The sequence below is a fragment of the Gossypium raimondii genome, chromosome 1 (genome assembly GCF_025698545.1).
Source record: "Gossypium raimondii isolate GPD5lz chromosome 1, ASM2569854v1, whole genome shotgun sequence".
NCBI classification, from domain to species: domain Eukaryota; kingdom Viridiplantae; phylum Streptophyta; class Magnoliopsida; order Malvales; family Malvaceae; genus Gossypium; species Gossypium raimondii.
Window position 1 is genome coordinate 529,816 of NC_068565.1, and position 27,138 is coordinate 556,953.

The window sequence follows — 27,138 nt, forward strand, 5'->3', positions numbered from 1 at the left end:
TTTGACCGATACCAATGCGTACTATGTACATTTTCACGTACTGATTGATACAATATTTTAATATTTTAAATTAATTTTAAATTTTATAGTTGCATATATGTATATAATATATATTAATATATATATGAAAAATATTTAAAAAGTACCGACAAAAACTAACACGATATACCAAATTGTACTGGTACCAAAACAATACCGATACATTCACCAATACGGTACTGATTAATACCAGCCAAAAATTTTGATCATTGCTCATCAACTATAACTTGGCAGTTTATCAATCTAAAATGAAAACATAATTCAAAAAGAAGCATTGGATAAAATTCATAAGCTGCATGAGGCTGCCTTTGATCTTTGAGGAAATGTTCCTCAGCAAACCGTCATCGATATCAGGAATCCATCATCGGTGCTCGAAGATGAGATAACGGAAACCACCGGTCTTACACGAATATAACTTCGAACTTCGCGCAAGGGTTGTTTTCGATATGGTTCTTAAGATCAGCATCCCCTTTGAACTTGAATGTATATAAAGCCTGTCTTTGTGTCAACCCAAGAGGATATATTCTGTGTACTTTTAGTTCATCTCCACCTCGAAGGCTTTCTGGCCTTTCCGGTTTCCAAATAGGAACGTGTTTCCGAAACTTGAAATGCGTAAGAACCGCAACCTCCAAGGCCTTTAAGGTCATATTGCCGGACCTGCTCATCGATATCGGAAAAATAAGGATTTCGTCTTGTTTTGTCATCAGTAATAACAGTTTTGCAAACATTTTACTTGTTAAGGGGGGTCGGCTCTTTTTTGGTGAGAAGTTTTTGAATTATTATGTGTTGAGAAGCCGACAGAACTCTTAAATGGAGGTATTGTTCCTATTGTGTTTATACTCGATTTAGCCTTAAGTTTTTGTCTCCCTATTTCGAGAAAGGGCGGTAGTCTTCTTATCCACTAAGACCCTTTAAGGGTAGGGGTTCGAACCCCCTCCGTGAACCCCTTTAGGCTTTTCTCGGAGTAGGGAGACAAAAACCCAAGGCTAAAATCGAGCATAGACATCTCAGGAATAATACCTCTGTTCGAGGGTTTGATCGGCTACTTAGTGGACAACACTTCAAAGACTTCTCTAAAAACGAGAGCCAACCCCCCCTTAACAGTACTAATATTAGCTAGAGTACAAGAGCTATACTACCTTAAGAAAATTGAATCCATCTCGAACCTCCCTCGTTCCCGTACGTATAAATGATATACGGTTTCTAATCCTTTGTTACACTTGCAGGGACGTTTCTTGGCATCGGAATCCTTTTCTTCTTTTTCCCAAATGGTGGTTGCTATGTGAATGCACAAACGGCACGACGAATGAACCGCAGCCATATCGACAAGGGCCTTGAAAGTATCGGTCGGGCCTTCTTGCTTCCACCTAAACCCATTCATATCTCATTGTTAACAAGATTCTGGTAAAAGTACCATGGATGTCCCTGTATTAGGAGTTAGATTGCATGTTATCCCCTTTACTCAAAAATGGAATCAATTAGTCCTTATACATTAGATCAAAGAGCAAGCTAATTATTTCTGTTAAAAATTCCACCTATTTCTATGGTTAAAAACTAGCATGACTGACAAAATAATCAAACAATTACATGTGGTGTGTTATGTGTACCTTATTTTGATATATTCTGACTAGAGGTGTTCATGGGCCGGTTCGGGCTGGGCTCAGAAAAAAATTTTGGCCCGGGTCCTAGGCCTGGGCCCGGCCTGAAATATGGGCCTAGAATTTTGCCCAAGCCCGGCCTGGGAAAAAATTCATAAGCCCGGGCCCGGGCCGGCCCGTTTTTTAAATAAATACCAAAAATTTATTTTAAAAATTAAAATAAAAATTAAAAAAAGTATTTTAAAAATATTTTAAAATTAAAAAAATAAAAAAAAATTATTTTAAAAAAATTTTTAAATTAAAAAAAGTATTTTAAAATTAAAAAAATAAATAAAAAATAAAAAAATTTATTATTCGGGCCGGGCCCGGGCCAAAAAAGTGGTGTCCGAGGCCCGGCCTGTTTTTTAATCGGGCCTCGTTTTTTTGCCCAAGCCCATATTTCGGGCCTATATTTTTACCCAAACCCTCCCATATTTCGGACGGGCCGGGCCGGGCCGCCCGGCCCATGAACACCTCTAATTCTGACGTATAGAGACCAATTTTTAATAGTAGAAATGGATCAAAATTTTTAATAAAAATACCAGTTTACTCTTTAATCTAACGTATAGGGACTAAATGAAATTCGACTGCTACTCCTAATATAAAATATAAGGACCTCCATGGTACTTTTACCACAAGATTCCTCGTGAAGAAATCATATTATAATTCTGGCCATCAAAGAAACAATTTCCGTATGGTAAAGTATTCACCTTAATAATCGATTATAAGCGTCCGGGTTTCCTGCAAGGTACTTCATTTGTTCTGCAATGGATCGAACATCCTTCAAGTCCTTAATATGTAAATATGAATCGGAAGAAGGAGCAAAATCTTCGATATTTGGTGCACCAATCACCACGGGTACGCTTCCTACAAAATTTACCATTTCCATTAATCTGACGATGAAACTAAAACCAAACGGTATCGGAGCGTAATGTTCATACCTGCAACAAGAGATTGGAAAAACTTCTCCGTGACATAATCTTCCTCGTTCGAGTTCTCGAAAGCCAAGCTAAACTTATATCGTTTCAGAATTTCGACTTTGTCCACTGCAAATTTAAATGAAATATAAACACGGATTCATATTTGAATTAAAAATATACTAAGTTTAATACTTCAATTCACCTCTCTCGTCACGATTTTTATGGCAACGACCATAAGAATCTATCTTGATATTCTCCTTTTCGAGCTCCATAAGAGCTTCCAAACGAAAGTTGCTAGCCATACAGTTAGAAATGAAAGCAGCTGCAAGAGCCTTCTCAGACTTCGGGATCACCGGTGCCATGATATCATACTCAGCCCAAGAAAAATATCCGACAGGTACATCGGACGAGAGGCTAGTTGTCATTACAATCTCAAAACCATCCCTAAATTCATAGAAAAAGAAAACCATTAGTTTTACACCAATATTCAATAGTTCGATGGGGGAATATCAGGTTCATTTATACCAAACATGTCCAAAAGAAAAGCACATTAGAAGTATGTGTTAAATCTCATAACGGTCAAGCCACGTCAACGAGCCTAGATGCTTGGAACATGTTTTCGTTGAAGCATCACATTGAGTTTATTGTCCATAGATTATAGCTTCTAAGAGTAATCACAGCAAATATCACATTTAACTAGAACCCACGTCGGATTATGAACATATTCAACAGTTTGAAGGGGGAATATCAGGTTCATTTATTCCGAACATATCCGAAAGAGAAGTACATTAGAAGTATGCGTTAGAATCTTATAACAGTAAAGCCATGTCAATGAGCCTAGATGCTCGGAAACATGTTGTTGTTGAAGCACCATCGAGTTTATTGTCCATGGATCATACCTTCTAAGAGTAATTCACAGGAAATATCGCATTTAACTAGAACCCACTTTGGACTAGTAACATATTCAACGGTTTGAAGGGGGAATATCGGGTTCATTTATACCTAACATATCCAAAAGATAAGCACATTAGAAGTATAATGGTAAAGCCATGTCAACGAGCCTAGGTTCTCAGAAACATGTTAGTTTATAGTCCACAGATCATAAGCTTCTACGGGTAATTCACAGCAAACATCGTATTTAACAGAATTGAGCAGCACGAGTAAGGCAATATTAACGGTAAAATCCATGATCATTTCAAATACAACCAAAGCCATCATAGATTGTGCTTACCCACCGTCGTGCCTGAGTAATATTATTCTCCTCATAGTAGGAAGCCGATTCCATAGAACGATGCACGCTAGGTGCTTTAGATTTTTTAGGCAATTTAAAAGTAGCATCAGCTTTCCTACTCCAATTGGATCTGAAGCTACAATTCACGGCACAAGTTTTAAAGTCCTACAATACCAAGAAGTTGAAGTCAGTAATTCAAAAAGGATATAACGACTTAAATCGGATTTTAAGTCCCGAAAGCCAACTAATAAGTTCAAGTTCTAAACATCATCAAGCTTGAAACAATGATATGCAGAATTAGGAGAACATTTAGAGGGAACTAGCAAAATAATATACAAGTTTCCTAATGTACTAGATTAGAAGAAAATATAGAAAATGTCAAGGATAAACTTATATATACACATATATATAGGAAACCACTAGGATTAATATATGTATATATATATGACTTCCAAGATAGTTCCGCTAACGGATACTATAAAGATATATTCATATAGGCAATGCGATAAACTTATATATATTGGAAACCTCTAGGATTAATATATAAATGTATATGACTTCCAAGATAGTTCTTCTAGCTCTAACAAATGCTATGAAGACATATATATATTATATAGACAATGTCTAGGATAAACATGTATATATAAGAAATCTCTAGGATTAACCTATATATATATATATGCATGTAAATATATAGACTTTAATAGTAAATTGGTCACTAAACAATACCTCAATTCTCAGATTGGTCCTTAAAGTGTTTCTTTTTTGTTGACACCTGACATGTTTTTATTGGATGCCATACACATTTCAGGTAAAATGGAACAGAATTGATAGTTTAGGATCACTTTTGACAAAAAATAAAACTTTAGGACCAATCTTAAAAATGGGGTCTAGTTTAAGGACCAATTTACGAATAAAGCGAAATACATATATGTCTGACTTCCAAGGTTATTCCTCTGCAATTAACAGATACTATGAAGATACATACATGCATGCATGCATACAGCCATCCATTCATCCATGCATCCATCCATTCATACATATACACACAATTAAGACAGGCTATGAAGACATATATACATACATACATGATGCATGCATGCATGCCTGCCTGCCATAAACAAATGCAATGAAGACATGATCTTCACTCAAAAGCAAAAATACCAAAAAAAGAACATTATATCACCTGCATTTCATGTATTATGATAAAAATAAACAAACAGAGCTTATTAGTAACCTCGGAATTTCACAAACAAATCACTAAAAGAATCACAATCTTAAAAGCTAAAGGTTAAAAAATCTAAACGAAAAATAATAATAGTAATAGTAATAACCTCCTTATCACCAGAAATCAAAATCCAGATTGGATCCTTGTTAAAATCCCTTGAATAAACCAGTGTATCTTCTCTCTCAAGCCACTCCTCACAGGTTTCCACACCTGAGTTACGATGACCACCCAAACCTCGAATCCCGGAATTTCGAACGCCGGCGACTTTCACACCACTAGAAGAGTGCTGTGTACGGAACAATTCCGGCCACGAATGGAAAAACGTGGCGTTTTTGGCGTTCCCGAGACGACCCAGAAACGCGAGTTGAGCAATGACGACGAGGGCGATGAGCCATGGCATCAAAGTGGACCATCTTTTCTTGTTGGAAACGGATATGGGAGATGCATCGGAAATGGGCAACCCTTCATGGGTTCTTGATCCTCTTAGATTTGGCATTTCTCGATTTAATTCGAGTTTTAAGGGGAGAAATCACGAAATAATTAGAGAAATAAAGACTTCGACGTCAATGAAAAATGAAAATTTGAAGATAAAATTTGAATAGTAATGGCTTGTTTGTGAATTAATGGACGGACGAACATTTTTCGTCGTTCAAAAAAGGCATTGACGTTGGCATGGGCTTCCCGTTCGAGTCGGATATTCCGGTTTTCGGCTTCGGCTGCTGGCGAGCCGTAGCAGCGAATAGACTTAGTTAGGGGTGGTGGCGGGAGAGGATTAAATAAAATTACGAAAGAATAACACTTTGAGAAATCATATTTATAGTATTTTATAATACTTGTATATTAATATGGGATAAAGTATAATTTAGTCCTCAAAATTTGATATTATTTTTAATCTTGGTCCATATTTCTTTTTGAAGGATTGGTCCATGAATTTTTATTTGGTCCACATTCGTCCCGAAACTTGGCCGTTTTTTCAATTTGATTCTTGAACTTGGATTTCGTTAATTATTATAATATATTTTTAGGGATGACATAATATAATTTGGAGTGCTATATCATCACACCTTAATTGAGTTTAAATTTAGGGACCAAGTTGAGAAAATGTACCAAATACACATACTAAAGGTTCCTTTTATCTTTATTTATAATTTATGAAGGGTCAATTACATGGAACATCTTAAAACCATGATTCAAAATTACAAAATCATCCTTTAACTTCAAAACACTTTTAATTGAGCTTCGAAGTATCATCATCTTATCCATCCGACTATTCCATTGCCTAACATGACGTTAAATGTCAATTTAGATTTGATTTGGAGTAAATTCAAAATATGTAGATTAAATTTTTGAACTTTCCCAAACTATGATTCAAATTTCAAAATGATTCTTTAACTTCAAAATATTTTAATTGAGCTTTCGCAGTATCAACATCTTATCAATCAAACCATTTCATAGCTCATTTTCAAAATATGTAATGGACTCAGAACACTCATTTTCCATCTATTATCATGTTACTCGGGCTCGGATGTGAGTTTCAAATACCAAACTCAATGCATCCACTTTTATCTAAATTTTTCTTTCTATATTCTCGTACATATAACTAGCTATGCATCGGAAACAAGCGGAAGTGCGAAACACAAACGTTTTAAAAAACTGATGAATTGGAGCATCCGGATCTAAGGTATATATTCATTGTGCCTATCTAAAGCATAAACAGATCACTAATAGCCAACCGGCTTGCATAATATCATAAACTTCGGATACACGGCAAATGATAGCTTAGAATGCAAGTTAGGTATAAAATTGCAGCGCGGATCTAATAATGAAGAGAAGAAAAAGAACAAAAGAATTCTATCTTAAATCTATGCAAAATCTTCTAACTGCAAAATCATCAATCAATTCTTTGCACTGTATTCTCTCCCAGCGTTTTTCGGCAACCGAGCACTGAGCAAGAAATTGCCGAATTTATTCACGGCCAAAAATAAGTATCATTGATTTTTTTTCCCTGTTCATTAGTAGAAATTGAACTCTCCATTAGGAAGTATTGTATGTTGGACTTTCGGCAGGTGAAGCTCTTGGTGTGGCCTGACAGCTATTTCTTTTTTATTCCTCTTTTTGCAGATGTATGGCTTAAGATTGAGTCATCTACCGAGTTTAATTTTCCTAGCGGCGAAACCTGAACAAGAGTTTCATGGATAATAAATTTGAGGTTCCTAGACATCTTCTCAAACAGTTAAGCTTTTGTAAAAGGCAGAGACAGTTAAAATTTTTAACCTTACTTGACCGTTACTTGAAGCATCAAGCATCGGCATCATCTTCAAGCGTTTTGCCCCGGAAACACAGCTGGTTTTTTCTCTTAGCTTTTCATCCACAAAATTCTGATCTGAGACCTCTATAAAAGACCAAATACTTCAGTTAAACAAAAAAAATACAAGCACCATTCCAGATTAACTCGGAAGTAAATAATTTCTCTCGGGGCAAACAAAAGAAAATACAAAACAAGTGCCTCTTGATCTTAAGGAAACATGACACCACACATGGCATTTCTCCATTTCAAGTCTATTCGAAAGTGGGTTTTGGTGTGGTGGGATACCTTCCAAGTCCCCACCGTGCAGCACCACCAAGCCAAATGGGCACTTCATCCAATCTCACATCGGTATTCCTCCACTGGTTGTTAAACCAATCACATAACCCAAAAGGCTCATTCAGATAAACGTTTATGTCAAAAGCATACTAGGAGAGGAAAACAAGTTTGTTTACAAAGATCTCCACGAAAATGATGCATTTTCATGGAAAGAGCAATGCATTAAGTTAAAAAAGGTATGCACCAAATAGCATGGAATGGGGAAGCTCATAACAGAAACGCTTGAAGGCAATAAGAAGAGGAAAATATGCTAGCAGATTAAGCCTAGATGTACCAGTAGTGCAGGCACCCAAATTCGTATTACTTCTCGAGCAGATTCTGACATTGGGAACCGCAGTTTTTCTCGAAAAAGGAAATGTTGCTGAGCTGCTTTTGGCTGCAGATGTAGAATAATGTAATGGATTCGCCAGGATATCACTAGAATCAGCAGTGCTATCCAACAACGGGTCATTGCTCTTCAGGTAGCAGCCATCTTGGAGAACCGAAAACTGAAAAGACAACCAAGATAACTTATTGAAACAAGGCAATTAATTGAGTTAAAACCATAAGGTGAAGATGGCAAGCAGGTTAAGTCTCTGACTTGATGAGAGGAATAACTTACTTTGGCAGGCAGTTGTGGGGCTGGACATGGCTCCCACATTTCCTCCCGTGGATAACAGCCTCGCGATCTCATAGAATAATGCAACTGCTCGGCAAATGATGTTTCTAAGAACTCAAGATACGAGTTGTGCTTCTCGTTGGTCCAAACCATAGTTTGACCCTGCTAAGTTGAAAATAAAAAATAACAGAAAAGATTTAAGCTGCATACACGATGAAATGGGAGTTCTATGATAAATTAACCTCAGGAAAAAAAGTTAAACCATTTGCACGAGATGAACTAATAAAGAAATAAGAGTTTCCTCAATAAGAGGACATCCTTTAACTTACCATCCAATCCACAGTGATATCAAATAGCCGAAGGACCGTTCTGGTAGGTTTACCTTTTTGGATTTCTTGGATAGAATTTATCGGGACAAACAGAAGGAAAAGGTGCTCAACAAAACATAATCTATGATGGAAGAACTAGGTAGCGCATGAGGAAATTGCATTACTAACCAAAGGAATCCAGGATTACAATCCTAGAATCTAAATGAGGAAATTGGAGAGGACCAGAGAATTAAAGCTGTTTATATACTGATAGCAAATGAAAAATAAACAAGACATTTATAAGGCTTTCCTAATCACATCCAGCAGAAAGCCATCTTAGGCACTAAATGAATGAAGTAAATGGGGGATATTCTACTTAAATAGAGGGAATGAAGGGTGCTATGTTTTGAGGCTGTGATTGACAGAGAAACCCTGTTTTGAGCTTGCCTTTTCTGGCGATTTATTGAAATTATATCTCATTTTTCATTAATATTGGAGACATTAAAAAAAAGTTCGTTCCTCGCAAATATATCAAGTATAAATCAGCGTATAAGAAATTAAAAAAAAAATTCTCTATGATGGTCATCTTAAGAAAGCCATAGAGTTCATTTACTTGAAACTACAATATTTAGCAGTAACAATGCCCCCATTATACAATTGATTCAAACGACTAGTATTTAATTGGTGCTAAATAAAGAAACTAGTCATGATTTTACAGTGAATCTTCCATCTCTCTATTCCAAATAAACTAAATCATTTAAACTCATTGAGCATTATAAAACTGAGATTCTCCGTTCTCAAGTTAAGATCAATAGACGCACAAACAGAAAAAAAACTTATAAAATAAAATGATTTATAATCATCATTTTTTATCAACACAACATCATCACTGCAAAATGAAAATGGAAAAGAAATAATTCATTAAGCGGTCTCTTTTCTCTCTGCGATTCCCTAATTTTACTGTGAATTTCCACTTCTCTACTCCAAAAACTAAATCATATCAATTTATTAAGCATTATAAAACTGAGATTCTAATATACAGATCAAAATATGCACAAAGAGAAAACACACACACACACACACATAAAACAAAATGATTCATTATAATCTTCATTCTTTTAACAACAAAACATCATCACAGCAAAATTTGAAAAGAAACAGCAACAGTAATAAAATCATTATCATGCAATCCTAAAATCAACCTAGTCGTCTTAAATGAACCGATCTCCTTTTCTCTTTATCGTTCCCTAATAACTTGAAATCAGACCTCCATGATTCAAACATCACTAAAAAAGTAAAGACTAAAACTTAACGGATAAAGAATAACGCATCAAGCTACAATTCAAAAATAAAAAAGGAAGTTAAATTAGAAAATAACTAAATTACCGGTGTGGCATTTGCAGTAGGATCTCGGAAGCTCTCAATGGTTACACCAGAGGAAGAAGAGTCCGAGTTCAACTGAGTGAACTCATTTAGACGATCCAATAACGGATCCGAAGACGGAACCGGTACCGGAAAATTCCGCCGGAGATTATGTCCCATTGTTGACCTTTTTTTCTTGGCTTTCAAATCGGAAAAATAGGAAAAACGTGAAGATTGTTTTGAAATTTATAAAGAGAAAAAAAAAATTAAAATCCTTAAATTTAGCAGAGAAAATAGAGAGGCGCTGTTGTTTATTGTTGTTTGTTTGAAGGGCCAGTAAAGAAGGTCCACAAGGTGACGCTTTTGCACGTGTCAAAATCAGGTAGGTGACACGTCAACAGGTGCGATAATATCTTGGGCCAGTGTCAACCAGATATTTTTGTTTTCCCTCTTCCGGCATTGAAGCATTTAAGCTGTTCGCACGCTTTTAACGGTACACGTGAAAAATATATGTATATTTAAAATATGGGTTAATTTCATTAAACATCCTCAAGATATGACCAATATTTTAAATTAGTCCTTCAGTTTTAAAGGGAGTATTAATATTGTATCAATTATGTCTTTTTTACATTAGATTAATCGTGAATTTAGGTGCTAAATGCAATCTCAATCTGACATAGAAGATATTTAAAACATTTGGATTAAATTATAAATATGCTTGTATCTATTACATAAACTAGTGGGATCTGACGTACTAAAAACAAATTGTGCCAAAAATTAGAATGATACTCATTTTCCTTTGATATCATATATCTAAGTTTCATATGTTATTATTTCATATCCATATATGGCAAAATTGTATTTTAGTCCCTAAAAATAAAAAGTTTCTATTTTTTTTCAAAAGTGATGAAGTCGTAAACTAATACAAGATAAAATTACACTTTAATCTCATAAAATTATAATTTAATTCCGACTCTCTAAACTTTTTTTTGAATTCTCTGATAAACTGCTTAATGTTATTTAAGTAAGTCTTGAGCTTAATTTTTGTTGATGGAAAAAATAATTTTAAGAGAATTTTGCCTAATGTTTAAAGATCAACTTAACTCGAATTTATATTTGGTCGAAACGTAATGTAACCACCGGATGTTGGGAAGGTTTAGGAGCAAAGGATAAAAAATTAATTATGCGAAGTAAAAGTAACAAGTTTATGGCTAGGAAAGTAGTTTTCTTAAAAGAGAAAGAAAGTAATTATTAATCTTATCCATTTTATAACAAAATTCTCTTAGGGTGAGTTTGGATGGGCGGTGCGTTTACCTGCGGTTAGTGTAAAAACAGCGGTGGCGGTGAGATTAGATACTGTAGCGATACTGTAGCGTGAGACAAAAAGTAACCTAAACGCACCGCACCACACTCAATCGCTCATCCAAACCCACCCTTACTCTGTCATTTTCATCCTCCTCGAGTTTTATATCACATGCCAATATTAAAGATGTAAATGAGTGATTTATGCTACTTAAGTTTAAAAAAAAAACAATCTCAAATTTAATCGATCATTGTTAAGTTCGGTTAAAACTCGAGTTTCAATAATTTCAATTCAGTCTCAAATGTAAATAGTAGAACTTGAAGTTAAATAAGAGAATCATCAAGATTTCTAAAATCGGACTGGTAATAGTCAAACCATGGATTCTTCAGTCAAACTAGTTGAACTGATATGTCCAATTCTATTAAATAAATTATTAAAAAATAAAAATATATAGCTAATTTGAATTAATTTTTATGCCAGAGTAACATCATTGGCGCTCGTGGCCTAATGGATAAGGCGCCTGACTTCTAATCAGGCGATTGTGGGTTCGAGTCCCACCGGGCGTGTGTAAGTTTTTAATTTTTTTTATCTAGTATTATTGGGCAGAAGTCTGGGCTCATTGTATTAATGACCAAAGTGAGCCTATTACGGCCCATTGGCTGCAGCAAACTAACGGGCCCAGTCAAAGGCCCAACCTTTGGTCCTTAATCCTCTTTTCTCGACTTTTTATATTTATTTTGAAAGGGATAAAGTAAGATTTAGTCCTTGAGCTTAATAACTTTTCTCATTTTGGTCTCTGAACATTTTTTGTCCATATTAGTCCTAGAACTTTACATCTTTTCCCAATTTAGTCCATCTTGGTTCTGGAACTTGGCAACTTTCTAAATTTGGTCCCTGAACTTGGAGTAATATGAACAAAAACAATTACTAAGCTCAAGGACCAAACTAAGAAATGGTGTTAATTTTTAGGACTAATATGAACAAAAAAATTTTGGAGACCAAAATGGGAAAGACTAACTCTTGCTTTCACCCTTTAAAAATAAATAAACGTGGAGAAAAAAACAAAGGACAACGTAATCAAAGGATTAATGACCAAATGTGATGACGTCGCTCATAGATAATATCATGTCATCACTTGAAAACTTATAAAAAATTATAATTCTTTTATTTTTTGTATTTTTTAAAAATTTTATATAAATTTTAAATTTTTTTCAAGTGATGATGGGACACTCCACGTCATCACACCTTAAATGAATTTAAAGTCATAGACCAAATGGAGAATAGTTATCAAAATTTAAGATTATTGTGGACAAAAAAAAAATTCAAAGACCAAAATGAAAAATAATTGTAAAGTTCGAGGACAAAACATTCATCCTTTTTAATAAAGGAATAAACGTTATTGGATAATCAATCACGAGATGAGTTGTAATTAAATACTAGGAATAATACCCGCCATGTGGGGTTTGATTTTAATAAATAATATATATTAATATTAGTTATTGATGTATTTATTCAATAATGAATTATTTTGTTTTGATCCTATAATATATTTTATATATAATTGAAATTTCAATTAAATTTTCAAATAAATATGTTTTATTTTTATTATCGGACTTAATATTAAAAATTAATCAAAATTAAAAATATTTAATATTTAAATATTTTAAATATTTGTAGAATTTAAGGAAAACAATTAATTTAATCAAAACTTTATCTAACCTCAACTTTTAAGATATGTACATTTCGAAGGTTAGTTTTCAAATACGGTAATCAATGGGCAGATAACCACACCACACATACATCATGTCCAAAGAGAACTTTCCGAATAAATACCTTCCACTTGCTCCCTTAAAAGGTTAGTTTTATATGTATTTCACTGCTAATGAGAATGACAATTTTATAGCCATAAATGTTAATATCATCCTATCCCAGTAATGGAGGATTTTACTTGTAAAATTGCCCAAGAGCCGAACAAATTGCTCGACTTAAGCTGAATTTGAACAATAATTTTTACATCCCTTCATTGTAAATACTCTTCAAAGATATAAACAGTAAAATTATATTTCATTCTCATAAACGAGGATCAATCCACCAATAATATGATCAAGCGACACAAAAAGTACTTGCACTTTTCAATGATGTTTGAAAAAGACAGGGCACCATTTCATTAAATGGTATCGAATGACGGATTGAATGAACGATTTTTATTTTTATGATTTTTTAATCCAAACGGTCGACAACTTCAACAAGAATATTAGAAATCAACAATAATTTAAGGCCAATTTCAAAAGATTCAAGCAATGAATTTAAATAAACATAAAAAACAAAAATTCAAAATTCTGAAACTCAGTAACATCTTAAAATCATAGATATTTATGAGAAAAAAAACGAAAATCCAGTTTATTTGGCCAAACAAACCCTGAAATTTCATCAACGGTAACTCTTCTGGAACCTTGCCCTAGCACCTCTTCCACCGAATTTCTTCGGCTCACACCTCCTTGGATCAGCCACCAGCAAAGTCCGGTCGTACGTCACCAAAACATCCTTAATATCCTTCTTGCTTTGCTCGTCGACATACTTTTGGTAGAAGGCAACGAGGGCTTTCGCTATGCTTTGACGGATAGCGTAGATCTGAGAAGTGTGACCTCCGCCTTTGACTCGGATTCTCATGTCGACGCCGGCGAAACGGTGGCGGCCTAAGAGAAGGATCGGTTCGACAGCTTTGAATCGGAGGATCTCCGGCTCCACGAGCTCGATGGGACAGCCATTGATCTTGATCAAACCACGGCCTCTCTTGCAGTGTGTTACAGCTACCGCCGTCTTTTTACGGCCGAAACACTGTACGGACTCGACTGCTTTTTCCGCCATTGTTCTTTTTTCATTAGGGTATTCAAAAAATGAAGGCTGAGAGATTTATATAGGGTGGCTATGGCTTAGGTTTGTTCTTTTGTAAGGGTTAAATTGTCATATCATTGTATTTTCTTTAGGTTATATTGTGTTATTAGTCCTTGTACTTCACGAAAGTTGTAGATTTGGTCCCTATACTTTAATTTGATCAGTTTTAGTCTCTATATTTTCAATTTTCAAATTTTATTCTTCACTAAATTATAATTTTAAGTTCTATTATTTTCAAAATCCAATAGAACAAACATATTATCATATGCTTAATACTATATTAGCTTGATACACTAAAACACTAATTAATGGAATAACAAGCATTATTTGTATCAAGATTGAAATTTTAAAAATGAAAGTATAGGAACTTAAAATGATCCAATTGGAGAATATTGACTAAATCTATAACTTACGCGTAGTATCTACGATTGGTAATTGAATTTAGCCAACAAATTTAACTATTATTGTTTGGTCCATGACTAAATTTTGAAAATTCATAAAGTATAATGACTAAAAGCGTACTAATTTGAAAAGTACATGGGATAGAATTTATCAAATTAAAGTATAGAGACTAAATCCACAACTTTCACAATGTACGAGGGATCTATGTCATATTTTAACCATCCTTTAGTCTAAATAACACGAGTAAGAAATGGTCTATTATAAAATTAACACCCAAAATATACCTCTTTTTCATTTAAATACCTACATTTTATTCTATTTCATCTCATTTTACCTAAAATTTTTATGATAGATTATTTTAATTTTGAAAATCGAAATAAAATATCAAACGTAACTGAAGTTAAATCCATTGAAACCTGAAATTGTTTAAACTTAAAATTAACATATAATAAATAAAATTTAAATTTACCAAACTCAAATCGACTACGAGTTATTTTTTTTTTTACTTTTGTAAAATATTCAAATATAATATAAATACACGAATTGAAATATTTACTCTTAAGACCTTAAACTTGATTATGATACAAAGATATTATATATATATATGTATATATATATGAATATACTAACGGTGAATTCTTGGTTAAGAAATCATCATAATGTAGTGATCTTAAATCTCATTGAGCTTAATGAATCTGTGAAAAATAATCATGCAAATGGTGGTATCGAAATTCCGAAACACTCAAAAAAGGTACAGAATTGGAATTGGCTCGTATCTGACTAATGATGTGGCTTATTCGGACTCAGTAAAGAGGACACTACGATGGTGTTTAAGGAGACGAATCGGTAAACTATGTAGCATGCATTTGGAACTCCAGAGACGAGGTCGGTTGATCAGCCGCACCATCGGCTTGTTACTGTTGAGAAGCAACCTGCAACATTGGGTCTTAGAGCTTCGACAAGTGGATAGTGATTCTCCCCCTGTAAATTGGCCTGATGTAACCTTTTCGGTTAATCGGAATAAAGAAGTAAAACAGAAGGACGCATATCGTTCTTTGTTGATCCGGAGTAGCATTTGCAAGAGAAGAGACTAAGGCTCATATAGGAATCGGCTGAGAATGTTACGCATCGCGCATTGACAAATCGTATGAAACGAAAAGCACGACACCGACAATATTAAGCATTATAACTCATCCTCGAGGTAACATAATGATTTTTCCTCGATTTCCACCCCTTCGAGAACCTCTTTGAGCTTCACCCCTACCTCTAGACATGGTGTTACTCCTACTTGCTGCCATTGAATGATCTTCACTGTTCGGTCCGCCATTATTAACAGTTAGCTGAGTCATTGCTGCATTTGGAGGCCGAACTTGAAGGGCACGAACATTATTATCGATGTAATTTCCAGCCACTGTTGATGTTGATGCTGCGTTATTAACACCTCGATGTAACAACAAACCATTCGAATAATAAGGATGATATGGCGGCCAAGTCGTGTCCGAGTTACGATTTCTAAACACGGTATTATTTCTATTGGCTGCTGGTACAAAAGCTTCATTGTTTAGTGCCCCATCGACGGTAGGTTGAAACCATGTATTCGAGTAATACTCGTAATTGGGCATCGGGGAAGTGGTCAATGGATACAGTTCGCTATCAGGTTGTCCAGCAAAACCCGTCATCGGATATGAAACGTTTGTTGCCTCCGAGGATGCTCCGGCATCAAAAATTTGCGAGGAAGAACTAGTGTTGGTATTTTGATCACAACTTGCAATGTAGTTTTCGTTTTGACCCTTCCTTTGGGTCTTGTACACCTTGCATAGAACACATGTATCAAGCTACAAAATGTAAAGTTAAATTTATTAGTAAATTAAAATAACAGTAACAACAATGGTGTATTTAAAGGTTAAATATGCTATTAGTCAAATACAAAAGAAGATCCAAAACAGCAGATAACCCAGGTGAAACCCAATAAAACATGAAAAAACAAACGAAACATGGGAAAAAAATAAAAGATAACAAAACAAAAACCTAGAAGCTTCACACAGACCCCTGCAAAATCAACAGACCCTAAACGGCAGAAAACTTCCCCTTGTTTCCGGTGAGTTTCTACTTTGTAAAAATTTTGAATTTAGTCATTATACTTTAATTTGATCAACTTTAGTCCCTATAATTAATTAATTAAAAGTAATCATTTGGTAAGGACTGAAATTTCAAAATCTTAAAAGTATAGGGACTAAAATTAATCGAGTTAAAATATAAAGACTAAATTCACATATATTACAAACTAGAGGAACTAATAACATAATTTAACCTATATTTAAACAACTTTTTAACATTCAAAGACAACATACTGCTAATTAAAATGTAAAATCATGATAAATTTTAATAAACAGTAAATGTTTCACTAAATAAATTCTTACCATTCTTTGTAATAATAATTAAATAAAAGTAAAATTACAAAAAATATGTAAATTAATATTTCTAGAATCAATATTAAATTGACACAATGTACAAATATTAAGGGTTAAAATTATTATTATGCTAATTTTAAAAGCTATCAAGCTATACTCCATTAGTAATTTAACCTTTGTAACAAAAAAGAAAATTTGAATAGTTAAGTCATGTTTTGTAATTTTCATAATTGTATGACCAATTTTTACTATTAAATAAATTTTATTTGATAATACAAACTAGAGACATATTAGATTATTAATTAATAATCATATATTATATATAAATATTTGAAAAATTGAAAAAAAATATTAAAATTAAATTTGAAAGAATTTACCGTCATGCCATCCTGGGGTTTGTTTTGGGGTTTAATCAGGCTAGGATCAACTTTGTATTCATGCATTTTCCATTCAGTTTTGTGACCAGAAGGATGTCGGCCGGTGTGAAATTCAAGTGTCTTTTTGGAGCCTATAGGTTTCAGACCGCCTTCAGGGATGCTTTTATCCATTCCGGTCGGCTTCCAAAAGCCATTCTCTGTCGAACGATCTGGCCTTCCTCCGTTTGGGTATTTTTTTCTCCTCGACGTGAAGAAATACCATTCGCTTTCTCCATTTGGTTCGTAGGACTCTAAGAGAAATATTATAAAACTTAAATTAAAAAATATAATAAATATTTAAATAAATATAGAATAATTTTAATTTTATATCTAAATTTGAGTAAGTTGGGTCCAAGCAACTGCTCCTGGTTGCAAGTCAAAGTTAAAAATTATTTATTAAAAAGGATAATGTAACATTTAATCCCTGAGTTTTAGAATTGTTTTCAATTTGATCCCTGCACTTTTACCTAAAAAAACTAATACGAATATAATAGGAATAATTAAGGTTTAGTTAGGTTACCAGTGAGTTTGGCAGGTTCTGTTCCATAGAGATCAACCTCCCAAATAAGGTTAGAAGGTAAAAGTTCATTGTTAACCTTCTTCAACAAGTAATACTGAATCAATTCCTCGTCGGTAGGGACGAATCGGACTCCAGGAGGAAACGATTGGATATAGTCTTTAACTTCAGCAACGGTTCGGCCGCCGTGAGAAGCAGTTGAGGAATTCAGCATGTTGTTTCGGTTATTGGCATTCTCCGCTGTTGTGACGGTTTCACCTCCTTCAAAAGCGGTGGTCTCGATGTTCGAAGCAACCGTGGAACTTAGAACATTGATTTGATCATAAATATTTTCCTCCTGCGTGAAGAACTGACCACCTTCAAAAGCTGTGACGTCGATGTTCGAAGCAACTGTAGAATTTAGAACGCTATTTAGGTTATAAATATCTTCCTCCTGCGTGAAGAATTGACCAACTTCATAAGCGGTGGCGCCGCCATCCGCAGCAGCAAAGCAACTTAGCGTGCTGTTTTGATTAAAAACATCTTCCATCATTGTCGCGAATTCGCTGTCTTCATAAGCGATGGCACCACCATCCGTAGCAGCTGAGTAAATTAGTATGTTGTTATAATCCTCATTCTCCGTTGTTGTGACGATTTCACCTCCTTCAAGAACGGTGGCGCCCATGTTCGAAGCAATTAAGGGATTTGAAATATCGTTTTGGTTTTCAATATTTGCTGCCATTGTGACAACTTGATGGCCTTCAGACGCGGTGGCGCCGCCGTTAGCGGCAGCTGAGAAATTTTGCTCTTTGTTTTGCATATTTGAGGAAAATACGATGGTACGGTAAGGAGCGATAAAATAGTACTAATTTTGGTTATCTGGGAAAAATTTTAAGCTTTCTATATTTAAATAAACAAATATTAACAAAATCAGACTTGTAGTAGGGTTAGATATAGAAATTTTAGGAACAAAAATTAAATTATTTAAAAATAATATATTTTAATAAAAATTAATGGTAGAAAAATAGTTTAAATAAACTTTTATAGACACTTCCGAAGCCTCTTTCAAACTTGATTATGTATTTTTTTTAATTTATAAGTACAAAATTTAATTATTTAAATCCCATTATTATTTTTTAAATATCCTTCTAAAGTTAATTAAAAAACTGTCTTCATTAAAAATTTTGGTTATCTGATTTTTTTCGACCATTAAGATCATATATTAATATAAATATTTATTATTTATATAAAATATTAATTTTTTGTATAATAAATATTAATTCTTTAATAAAAATTTATAAAATTAGAGCTCAAGTTGAAGTGAATTTTTTATTTAGGAGGAATCCCTATAACACTAGGAGAGAATTTTTATTTATTTATTTAGGATGAATCCCTATAATACTAGGAGATAATATACATTAGAGACCAACAAAATGGGAGAGAATTTTTAGGAATAAAAATAATATTATTTTAATTACCAAAAAATATTATTATTTTTAAAGAATAATTTTTAAATTTTAAAAAATAATGAGATATTGTATGGACCCGCTCCTATAGGAATCGGCTGAGACTATTATGCATCGCCTATTGACATATTGTATGGAACGAAAAGCATGGCACCGACAATATTAGGCGTGATAACAACGGGTAGACCATGTCCCGGTGGATAGCGATAGACTCGTCCTTGAGGTAACGTTTTTCGTTTAAGTGAACCATAGGATGAAGTATTAACGAATCAAAGATGTCATAAAATTCGAGCGATGATACAAACCAGCTGCTGTATTGACAGAACTGTTGCTGTCATAACAAAAGGAACTATTATCATATGCTACTTGGACTCGAGTAGCGACAATTTTAATCAACTTATAGCTCGAGATGCTTTCTTCGGAGACGAAAGCACAAAAAACTCCGATCCTTTACTCATTCCACTAAGGTCTCACATAATATGTTATATGCATACGCTTTAGCCACATGATTGCTAGAACTAATCGAACTTAACCAAGTACGATAACCGATCTAGCATGACGAATGGTAATATATTGAGAATAACCCCTTAAGCTTTCCATTGGATATGCTCTCATCCAAATTTGAGAACACCATTAGTAGTAGTAGATGATGAAGAAGAACCAGAACCAGTAGATTCTTTTTTCTCAGATTCTTCAATGGAATTCGAATTATATCCATTTTCCCCTTCCATACAAGGAAACCATTTGAAAGACTCTTTCCTCTCATAACTCAATTTTCTCGAGAAAAAATTACCGGTTAAAATATGCCATCAGTCCCTATACTCTTCCAAAATTTTATATTTAGTCTCTAGATTTTTATTTTTAGGAATTTAATCTCTCTGCTTTTTAAATTTCAAATTTCAAGGTCAATTGTTAAAGCTATTAAAATTATTGATGTGATATTTTGAAATAAAAAAAATCTTAGTAATCACATAATTAAAAAAATAACATAATGAACACAGGCGACGGTAGGAGCTTGTAGGAGCCCTGACTCGTTAAATTAGAAATTTAAATTTTGGCCATTAGTACATAGTAAAATTACACTTTGACCTTTTAAAAATGATAAAATTTTAATTTAGTCATTTAAAAAATCATGAAGATATAAGCTATTAAAATTGTGAAATTCTATTTTAGCTCATAAAATTACACAACTTAATTTCGCCCCCAAAAAAAGATTTTGGCTTCACTCCTTCTAATGAATCTGAATCTAATAAAATAATTTTAACAGTATTAACAATTGGTCATGGATTTTTTAATCTGAAAATAGAGAGATTGAATTTCTGAAAATAAAAGTAAAATGACTAAATTTTAAATTAGGAAAGAGTACAGGGACTTATAACATATTTAACCTTATTATATTTTCGTTTTGTTCATAACCGATGAGGTTTAAGAACACCATAAGTAGTAGCTGACGGCGAAGAAGAACTAGAACCAGTAGATTCTTTTTTCTCAGATTCTTCAGTGGAATTTGAATGAAACCCATTTTTCCCTGCCATACAAGGAATCCATTTGAAAGATTCTGTTCTATCACAAATCAGTTTTCTCGAGAAAAACATAGCACAATCGGCTTTTGATCGTTGCTCCGGCAAATCCAAGATACAGTTGTTCTTAACGTTGAGCTTCTTCTTCATTACCAAATCCCGGCATGCCGGTCCGACTTGGGTGAAATAATTACTCGACAAAGACAAGTTTTGAAGATTCGATAACCGGCAAACGATTTCCGGTACTTCGCCGTAAAATTCATTGCCGGCTAAATTGAGTTGCTCCATCTTTTTCAAACAACCGAACGAATGTGGTATCGGCCCGGTTAGTTTATTCATTCCGACGTCAAAAACGGTGGCGTTTTGTAAGTAGCCGATCTCGTACGGTAAACAACCAGTGAGTTCGTTGTTGAGGAATAGTACTTCGAGGAGGTTTTTAGCTTTGCCAATACTTGGCGGGATCCGACCGGTGAACTTGTTGTTTGCAAATGTTATGTATAACGCCGGTGTATCGCCTAAATTTTCCGGTAGACGTTGCCTGAAATTGTTGTTGTTGATGAAGAGAACGTCGAGGTCTAATTTGAAAACTGTCGCCGGAACGACGCCTTTGATTCGGTTGAACCTTATATCGAGGAAAGTTAATTGTGTGGCACGGAGGACTTCCATCGGGAAATCGTCGGTGATCTTGTTGTTACTGAGATCAAGTTCGTAGAGGTATTTGATTTTGGACGTTCCGATGAACGGAACGGTGCCGGTGAAGTTGTTGGAATTGGCATGGAAAATGGCTAAATCTGTTAATCCGTCGATGAAATCGTGGAGTGGAAGGGAACCATTGATGCCGGAGAGCTTAGCGCCGTTGAAATCGACGGCGGCGACTGCTTTTTTTTTCACGTCCGGTCGCACATCACAATTGAAGCCTTTGTATTTGCAAACGTTGGGACCGTTCCATGTTTTTGTGTATCTTTTGCCATTTTCGTCTGGTTTGATTAGCTTCTTGAACTTTTGGATTACTCCATAAGATGTTGCGAGCAGTTCGTTTTCGAAGCAGAGGTTGCTGCTCCGGTAACCACATTTCGACGGTGGTCTTGGCGGTGGTTTTGGTGTTGGTGGTGGTGGTGGTGGTGGTGGTGGTGGTGGTGGTGGTGGTGGTGGTGGTGGTGGTGGTGGAGATGCTGGAGGTGGACATTCAGGTTCAGGTGGCGGAGGAGGACAATCTTCAGGCGACGGAGCAGGAGCTTCACCGCCGCCGCCGCCGATAATGATCTCTAACGTTTCCCTGTTAGTCCCAATGAACGGATACAGACCACCATCATCATTGTCACTAACCACCTCGTGAGACCAACAAGAACCAAAAATGGCGATCAAAACTAAAATCGAAAGAGAAAGATTACCCATTGTTTTTCTTTGAGAAATTGAGTGAAAGGCTATGGTGGATTATATAAGATTTAAAAAATGAGGGCAATAGGGGTTACCATAATTGAAGGGAAAGTCAAGGTTCACGACATGGTACAAAGTTGGATCGTACTGTTTTTGTCTTGGAAAATGAAAGTTTTGTTAACAACTGCTTGCTTTGTTACTCGATTCCCTTTGCATAATTGCACCTTAATAACTTCTTCTCATAATTTTTTTGTTTTTCTTAATTATTTTTAATTATAAGTTTAAAATTTTCTATTTTAGTCATTAATATTATCAAAATTTAATATTTGGATTATTAATCACTGATAGTAGCTCTTTTTCATTAGTGTAATAATAAATATAGTCCTTAAATATTTCTGATTCTATCAATTTAACCTTAATCTTAAAAATTAAATTTAATCCTCAACTTTACACCTACTATTACTTCTTAAAAATTCAAAATAAAAATTTATTTAAATATTTTTATAAAAGTACAAAAGATTGTATAAAATACATACAAATTTATAAATGAACGAGTATCCATTTTCTCTTTTTTCCTAACATAAAATTTATTTATTAAAATAAAACATTTAAAAAAAATCCACAAACAATACTTGAACTAGATTCAAAATTTTCCTTTTTTTTAGTTTATTTTATAAATACTAAATTTTATTATACATCTAGCATTGCTTCTTAGTCATCGTCAAATTTGTCAAGCATTGGGCAACGCCTTCTCCCACAACCACAAGCACCAATAACCTTTACTCTAGACTACTTGATTTCCATATTCTCCATCATCGCACCATCGAACTAGGATTTGGTAGTGGAGTTGCTCTCATGGCCTTCCACCTACTGAGTTCATAAGACTTCATCCCCAAATCATGCTCGTCCTCAACTACGACCTCAAACGCAACAATCCCATTCTAAGCAACAACCTAAAGCATTGATTCTCACCCTTTTTGACTTCAAGTTATAGCTTTTGACTCAACTTGAATATGGTGATCGTTAATGTTGAAAAAAGGAAAATTTTGAACTTGCATAAGTCATCTTCGTGGTTTTTCCCTTAAATTGTTTTATTAATAGTATTATTTTATATATATAATTATTATTTAATAAATAAATTTCATGTTAGAAAATGAGTAAAATAACATATTCATTTATTTACAACTATTTTGTATGTATGTTATTGAATAAGAAATTTTAAATAATTTTTATATTTTTAAAGTTTTAAAGTTTTCAAGAATCAAGACTAAATTGACAAAATCGTGTAAAGTTGAGGGTTAGATTTTCATATTTAGAACTAAATTGATAGAATCTATAAACATTGGAGGGCTAAAATTGTTATTATGCCCATAAAAAGCCATCGTTAGTGATTTTAATAGAGAAGTTATCAAAATATTAAATTTCAATAACGTTGGGGACTAAAATATAAAATTTTAAACCTAAGTGACCAAAGCAAGAACACATTAATAACTGGGTGATTATTTATTAAAGTACCAGTCTCGAGTTTAATCTGTACAAAAAGATCTTATTTAAAAGGATTTGGATAAAAGTATTAGTTTAATTGGCATAGTTGACATTACAACAACTTAGAGACTCTAGTTAGCATCAATCTCGAGTACAATCTTTACGAAGAGATCTATTTGATATTTGAAAGGACTTGAATAAAAATATTAATTCAATTGGTATCATTAATGTTGTGAAAATTTAGATGAATTTAAACACCAAATATCTTTCACTTTAGCAATAGGGGGATTGTGGGTAATTTAAGCAAATATGAACCCAAAAATTTGGTTTAAATAAAAAGGGTGAAAGTGCCTATGAAGTCCCTCCATTAAAGGGATTTCATCAAATTAGTCACTCTACTATTAAATGCATCAATTTGATATTTGTTCTAAAAGAAAAATTAAATAATGTCAAAACCTAACAAAGTTAACATTTATAGATGAAAAACTCAAATGAAAACATTTTATTTTCATTTGCAATCTCCTAGCAAAAAAAATCATTTGCAGTCGAATAAAAAAGTTACAAAATATAACTTAGTTAAACTTGTTCGTAGATTGGATCAAAACTCAAAATCTAAGAAAAAAACGTTGACCAAATTAAAGATTTACTCTATGTATTTAAAAAATTAGAAATTAAGCCCTTCAACAGTTTTGATTTAAAATTGTCAGTCCAGACATTAAAACCGTAAATATTTTTTGTAAAAATTTGTCAAATTAGCATATTAATTGAGCTGCCCATGTATGATCTGTTGATGGAAAATAAACATGATGGCAAATTTTAACAGTGACTATAAATCATGTCGACGGTTGAATTAAAATTTTTAAATTAAAAAGTAATATGATTAAATTTTTAACTTTTAAATTACAGAGAAAATCTCGAATTCTATAAAAAATATAAAAACTAATAAAGTGTTTTAATCAAATGAAATCTATATCTATCCAATCAAGTAGCTTGAAATGTCACACTAATTGCTTTTTTTAAGAATAATATCCAACTAGCTGAAGACAACTTAAAAAAACCCTTTTTAAAAAGTTATTTTAGAAGAAAAATACCAAGATGGGGACAAAACACAACGTTGTCGTTTTGCATGGAATAGTAGCCAAGCCAGTTAAGAGTAGGTTCACATGCATAACAAAACCAAAAGGAAAAAAATCAAATCCACTTTGCTTTTAGAAATTTCAAAATGGGCCCTATACTTTTTAACCCTTTGCAACCTAAGCCTATCTCTTTTGAATGGTGGCAGAGTAGCTGGTCGTGTAGAGATGGGCCAACGCCGACGGTTTTGTTTGTTTTATTGCTATTCATCGGCGTCTTGGGGGTCAAGTTTTGCTCTCATGAGCCCCAAATTGCCATGTGCATTTCGGCATCTATAATGTCTATGTCATATTACGCTAAAAAAATATCGAGTACGGAAGTCGATTTGAGTAGTGGTATTATTTGAAATTTTTTATTAAAATTTGGGTTCAAGTATCATGGAAGTTATTATATTAGTAAATAAATAGTATTTTATCTTTTTTTTAATAAATAAGTAAATTAATTTATGTGCATTAGAAAAAAAAGTAATTTATTTTTTTCTATTAAATACTAATATTTAATATTAAAAATAAATAAATTTTTTTAATAGAATGGCGTATAAAGAATAATTAAAAAAGTTTTATATAAGGGGAAATGGACAGTACCAAATTCTTTTCCTTGTTCCCGGTCCAGCAGGAAATTGACGTGCTAACCTTCCTTTGACATGACAGACACGGGCAATTATGTGTTTAGGCGTGTAGCAAAGCGGATACCCTAAAACTATTCTATTTGACCGGTTCAAAAGCCCAATTGCACATTTTATTTCAAATATTTTATATTATGAATCAGTGTATGGATTAAGTTATTTGTTTAAGTTTAAAAATTTGTCTAAATTTTGAAAAGATTTAAGTAAAAACATTTAAAATATGAGTCGGATTTAAGCTTAAGAATTCAAGATTTAAGCTCAACCCAAACTAACTATTTTAAGTTTATAATGTTTTATATTATATTATTTTTACATATTATGTAATTTATAACATATAAAAATAAAATCTATAGTAATATATAATATTATTGTAATGTAAATATTAAAAAGTGTTAAGATAACTATATGTAAAATTTTAATAAATAAAAATATATAAATTTTTAAATATTGAATTAAAATAATATAAATGTATATATATGTTTAAATAATATGGGTGGTCTTAAGATAGGTTTGAATTAGTTATTTACAAATATGAATAGACTTTGATAAAAATTTAAGCTTATATTTCGGGTTAGATTAGGCTTGGGTAAGCATAAAGTATGCTAATATCATACTTAGGTCCAGCTCGAACCTAGTTTGGCCCGTGAATACCTCTAGTTGCAAGCTATTCGAGTTTGACTTTAAAAAAATTCAATTCGATAGTTGTCAAGTTGAACGTGAGATATTAGGGTGAGTTTGGATGGACGGTGTGTTTACTTGCGGTTAGTGTAAAAACAGCGGTGGCGGTGAAATTAGACACTGTAGCGATACTATAGCGTGAGACAAAAAGTAAACTAAACGCACCACACCGCACCCAATCACCCATCCAAACCCACCCTTATATCCATATGATTTTTAACAACAATAACTATTAGTATTATTAACTCTTATATGCGCCAATTGAGTTTTAGCTCGATTGGTATAGGTATTTGTTACCAATACAAGAGGACGTGGGTTCGAGTGCGTTAGGTATTATGTCAAGAAGAACAGATTTGATCAAAACATATAAGATTATTCCAAAAATAAAAAAACTCTCTTATATGCTAATAGTACTATAAAAGTTTGGGTAACACATTATGCATGAGTAAAATAGAGAGATTAGATCATAAATTTTAAAATAATGGAGGGATTAAAACCATAAATAAACTTAAAATAATAGATATACAAATTAGAAATGATAAAAAGTGACGTTTAGTCCATGAACCGACAATTTTTGTTAAACATAATCCTTGATTTTTTATCTACATTAATCCAAAACTTGGCAATTTTTTCTCAATTTAGTCAATTCAAGAGTGATGATGTGGCATTATGAGATTGTGGCATGTCATCACTCGAAAAATTTTAGTATTTTTATATAAAATCAAAAAAATTATTAGAAGTTAATTTTAAAAGATTAAAAAATTAAGATGTCATATTATCATATATTACCAATTTAGCTTATAATTTTTTTTAGCTCTTTAGGTGGAAGAATTCGTAAAGAAAAGCAAAATAAAAAGAAAATAAATTAAATTACACAATATGTAAATATTGAGGGTAAATGTTGAGGGTTATACTTTTTAGAATCAAGCCTTAATTAACATAATGTATAAGTGAGGGTTAAAG

The 27,138-nt window shown here is 33.2% G+C and overlaps 5 protein-coding genes and 1 non-coding gene across 8 annotated transcripts; 1 reads left to right on the plus strand and 5 right to left on the minus strand.

The window, feature by feature from the left end:
• Window positions 1-166: 166 nt before the first annotated feature.
• Window positions 167-5,732, minus strand: LOC105773248 (glycoprotein 3-alpha-L-fucosyltransferase A). Its single transcript, XM_012594976.2, has 7 exons — window positions 5,162-5,732; window positions 3,832-3,992; window positions 2,799-3,040; window positions 2,618-2,722; window positions 2,387-2,543; window positions 1,179-1,406; window positions 167-696 (listed from the first exon to the last, which is right to left on the minus strand). Exons 1-7 carry the CDS (start codon window positions 5,549-5,551, stop codon window positions 441-443), a joined length of 1,539 nt encoding a protein of 512 aa, XP_012450430.1. The 5' UTR covers window positions 5,552-5,732; the 3' UTR covers window positions 167-440.
• A 984-nt stretch (window positions 5,733-6,716) lies between these two features.
• LOC105773255 (cold-regulated protein 28) lies at window positions 6,717-10,305 on the minus strand. Of its 3 annotated transcripts, none has more exons than XM_012595003.2 (5): window positions 9,992-10,305; window positions 8,301-8,462; window positions 7,974-8,187; window positions 7,330-7,447; window positions 6,717-7,231 (listed from the first exon to the last, which is right to left on the minus strand). In XM_012595003.2, the coding sequence occupies exons 1-5, from the start codon at window positions 10,145-10,147 to the stop codon at window positions 7,219-7,221; spliced, it is 663 nt and encodes a 220-aa protein (XP_012450457.1). In that variant the 5' UTR covers window positions 10,148-10,305; the 3' UTR covers window positions 6,717-7,218. The 3 variants fall into 3 exon arrangements, with proteins under 3 accessions (XP_012450457.1, XP_012450443.1, XP_012450451.1); XM_012594989.2 differs by having other exon boundaries at window positions 7,335-7,447; window positions 9,992-10,302; XM_012594997.2 differs by having other exon boundaries at window positions 7,335-7,447; window positions 8,301-8,459; window positions 9,992-10,298.
• A 1,458-nt stretch (window positions 10,306-11,763) lies between these two features.
• On the plus strand, window positions 11,764-11,836 carry TRNAR-UCU (transfer RNA arginine (anticodon UCU)). Its single transcript has one exon. It is a non-coding gene; the product is annotated as a tRNA-Arg (tRNA).
• A 1,686-nt stretch (window positions 11,837-13,522) lies between these two features.
• On the minus strand, window positions 13,523-14,171 carry LOC105773270 (40S ribosomal protein S16). The gene has a single exon (XM_012595014.2). The coding sequence runs from the start codon at window positions 14,136-14,138 to the stop codon at window positions 13,701-13,703; it is 438 nt and encodes a 145-aa protein (XP_012450468.1). The 5' UTR covers window positions 14,139-14,171; the 3' UTR covers window positions 13,523-13,700.
• A 1,076-nt stretch (window positions 14,172-15,247) lies between these two features.
• Window positions 15,248-18,831, minus strand: LOC105786622 (uncharacterized). The gene is made up of 3 exons (XM_012613140.2): window positions 17,915-18,831; window positions 17,356-17,645; window positions 15,248-16,402 (listed from the first exon to the last, which is right to left on the minus strand). Exons 1-3 carry the CDS (start codon window positions 18,708-18,710, stop codon window positions 15,758-15,760), a joined length of 1,731 nt encoding a protein of 576 aa, XP_012468594.1. The 5' UTR covers window positions 18,711-18,831; the 3' UTR covers window positions 15,248-15,757.
• A 1,841-nt stretch (window positions 18,832-20,672) lies between these two features.
• Window positions 20,673-22,299, minus strand: LOC105773275 (uncharacterized protein At4g06744). The gene has a single exon (XM_012595027.2). It carries the CDS (start codon window positions 22,269-22,271, stop codon window positions 20,766-20,768), a length of 1,506 nt encoding a protein of 501 aa, XP_012450481.2. The 5' UTR covers window positions 22,272-22,299; the 3' UTR covers window positions 20,673-20,765.
• Window positions 22,300-27,138: the final 4,839 nt, after the last annotated feature.

What these genes read in the sequence shown, in the direction of transcription:
- LOC105773248 (XM_012594976.2), bottom strand. Translation starts at nt 5,551, where the DNA reads ATGCCAAATCTAAGAGGATCAAGAACCCATGAAGGGTTGCCCATTTCC. An exon ending in AATATTACTCAGGCACGACG is followed by an intron (nt 3,041 to 3,831) that starts GTGGGTAAGCAC and finishes CTATGAATTTAG; the next exon opens with GGATGGTTTTGAGATTGTAA. An exon ending in GCTTATAATCGATTATTAAG is followed by an intron (nt 1,407 to 2,386) that starts GTGAATACTTTA and finishes GAATGGGTTTAG; the next exon opens with GTGGAAGCAAGAAGGCCCGA.
- LOC105773255 (XM_012594989.2), bottom strand. Translation starts at nt 10,147, where the DNA reads ATGGGACATAATCTCCGGCGGAATTTTCCGGTACCGGTTCCGTCTTCG. An exon ending in CTACTGCAAATGCCACACCG is followed by an intron (nt 8,463 to 9,991) that starts GTAATTTAGTTA and finishes TTTTCAACTTAG; the next exon opens with CAGGGTCAAACTATGGTTTG. An exon ending in TTTGGGTGCCTGCACTACTG is followed by an intron (nt 7,448 to 7,973) that starts GTACATCTAGGC and finishes GGTCTTTTATAG; the next exon opens with AGGTCTCAGATCAGAATTTT.
- LOC105773270 (XM_012595014.2), bottom strand. Translation starts at nt 14,138, where the DNA reads ATGGCGGAAAAAGCAGTCGAGTCCGTACAGTGTTTCGGCCGTAAAAAG.
- LOC105786622 (XM_012613140.2), bottom strand. Translation starts at nt 18,710, where the DNA reads ATGCAAAACAAAGAGCAAAATTTCTCAGCTGCCGCTAACGGCGGCGCC. An exon ending in AGAACCTGCCAAACTCACTG is followed by an intron (nt 17,646 to 17,914) that starts GTAACCTAACTA and finishes TATTTCTCTTAG; the next exon opens with AGTCCTACGAACCAAATGGA. An exon ending in AACCCCAGGATGGCATGACG is followed by an intron (nt 16,403 to 17,355) that starts GTAAATTCTTTC and finishes TACATTTTGTAG; the next exon opens with CTTGATACATGTGTTCTATG.
- LOC105773275 (XM_012595027.2), bottom strand. Translation starts at nt 22,271, where the DNA reads ATGGGTAATCTTTCTCTTTCGATTTTAGTTTTGATCGCCATTTTTGGT.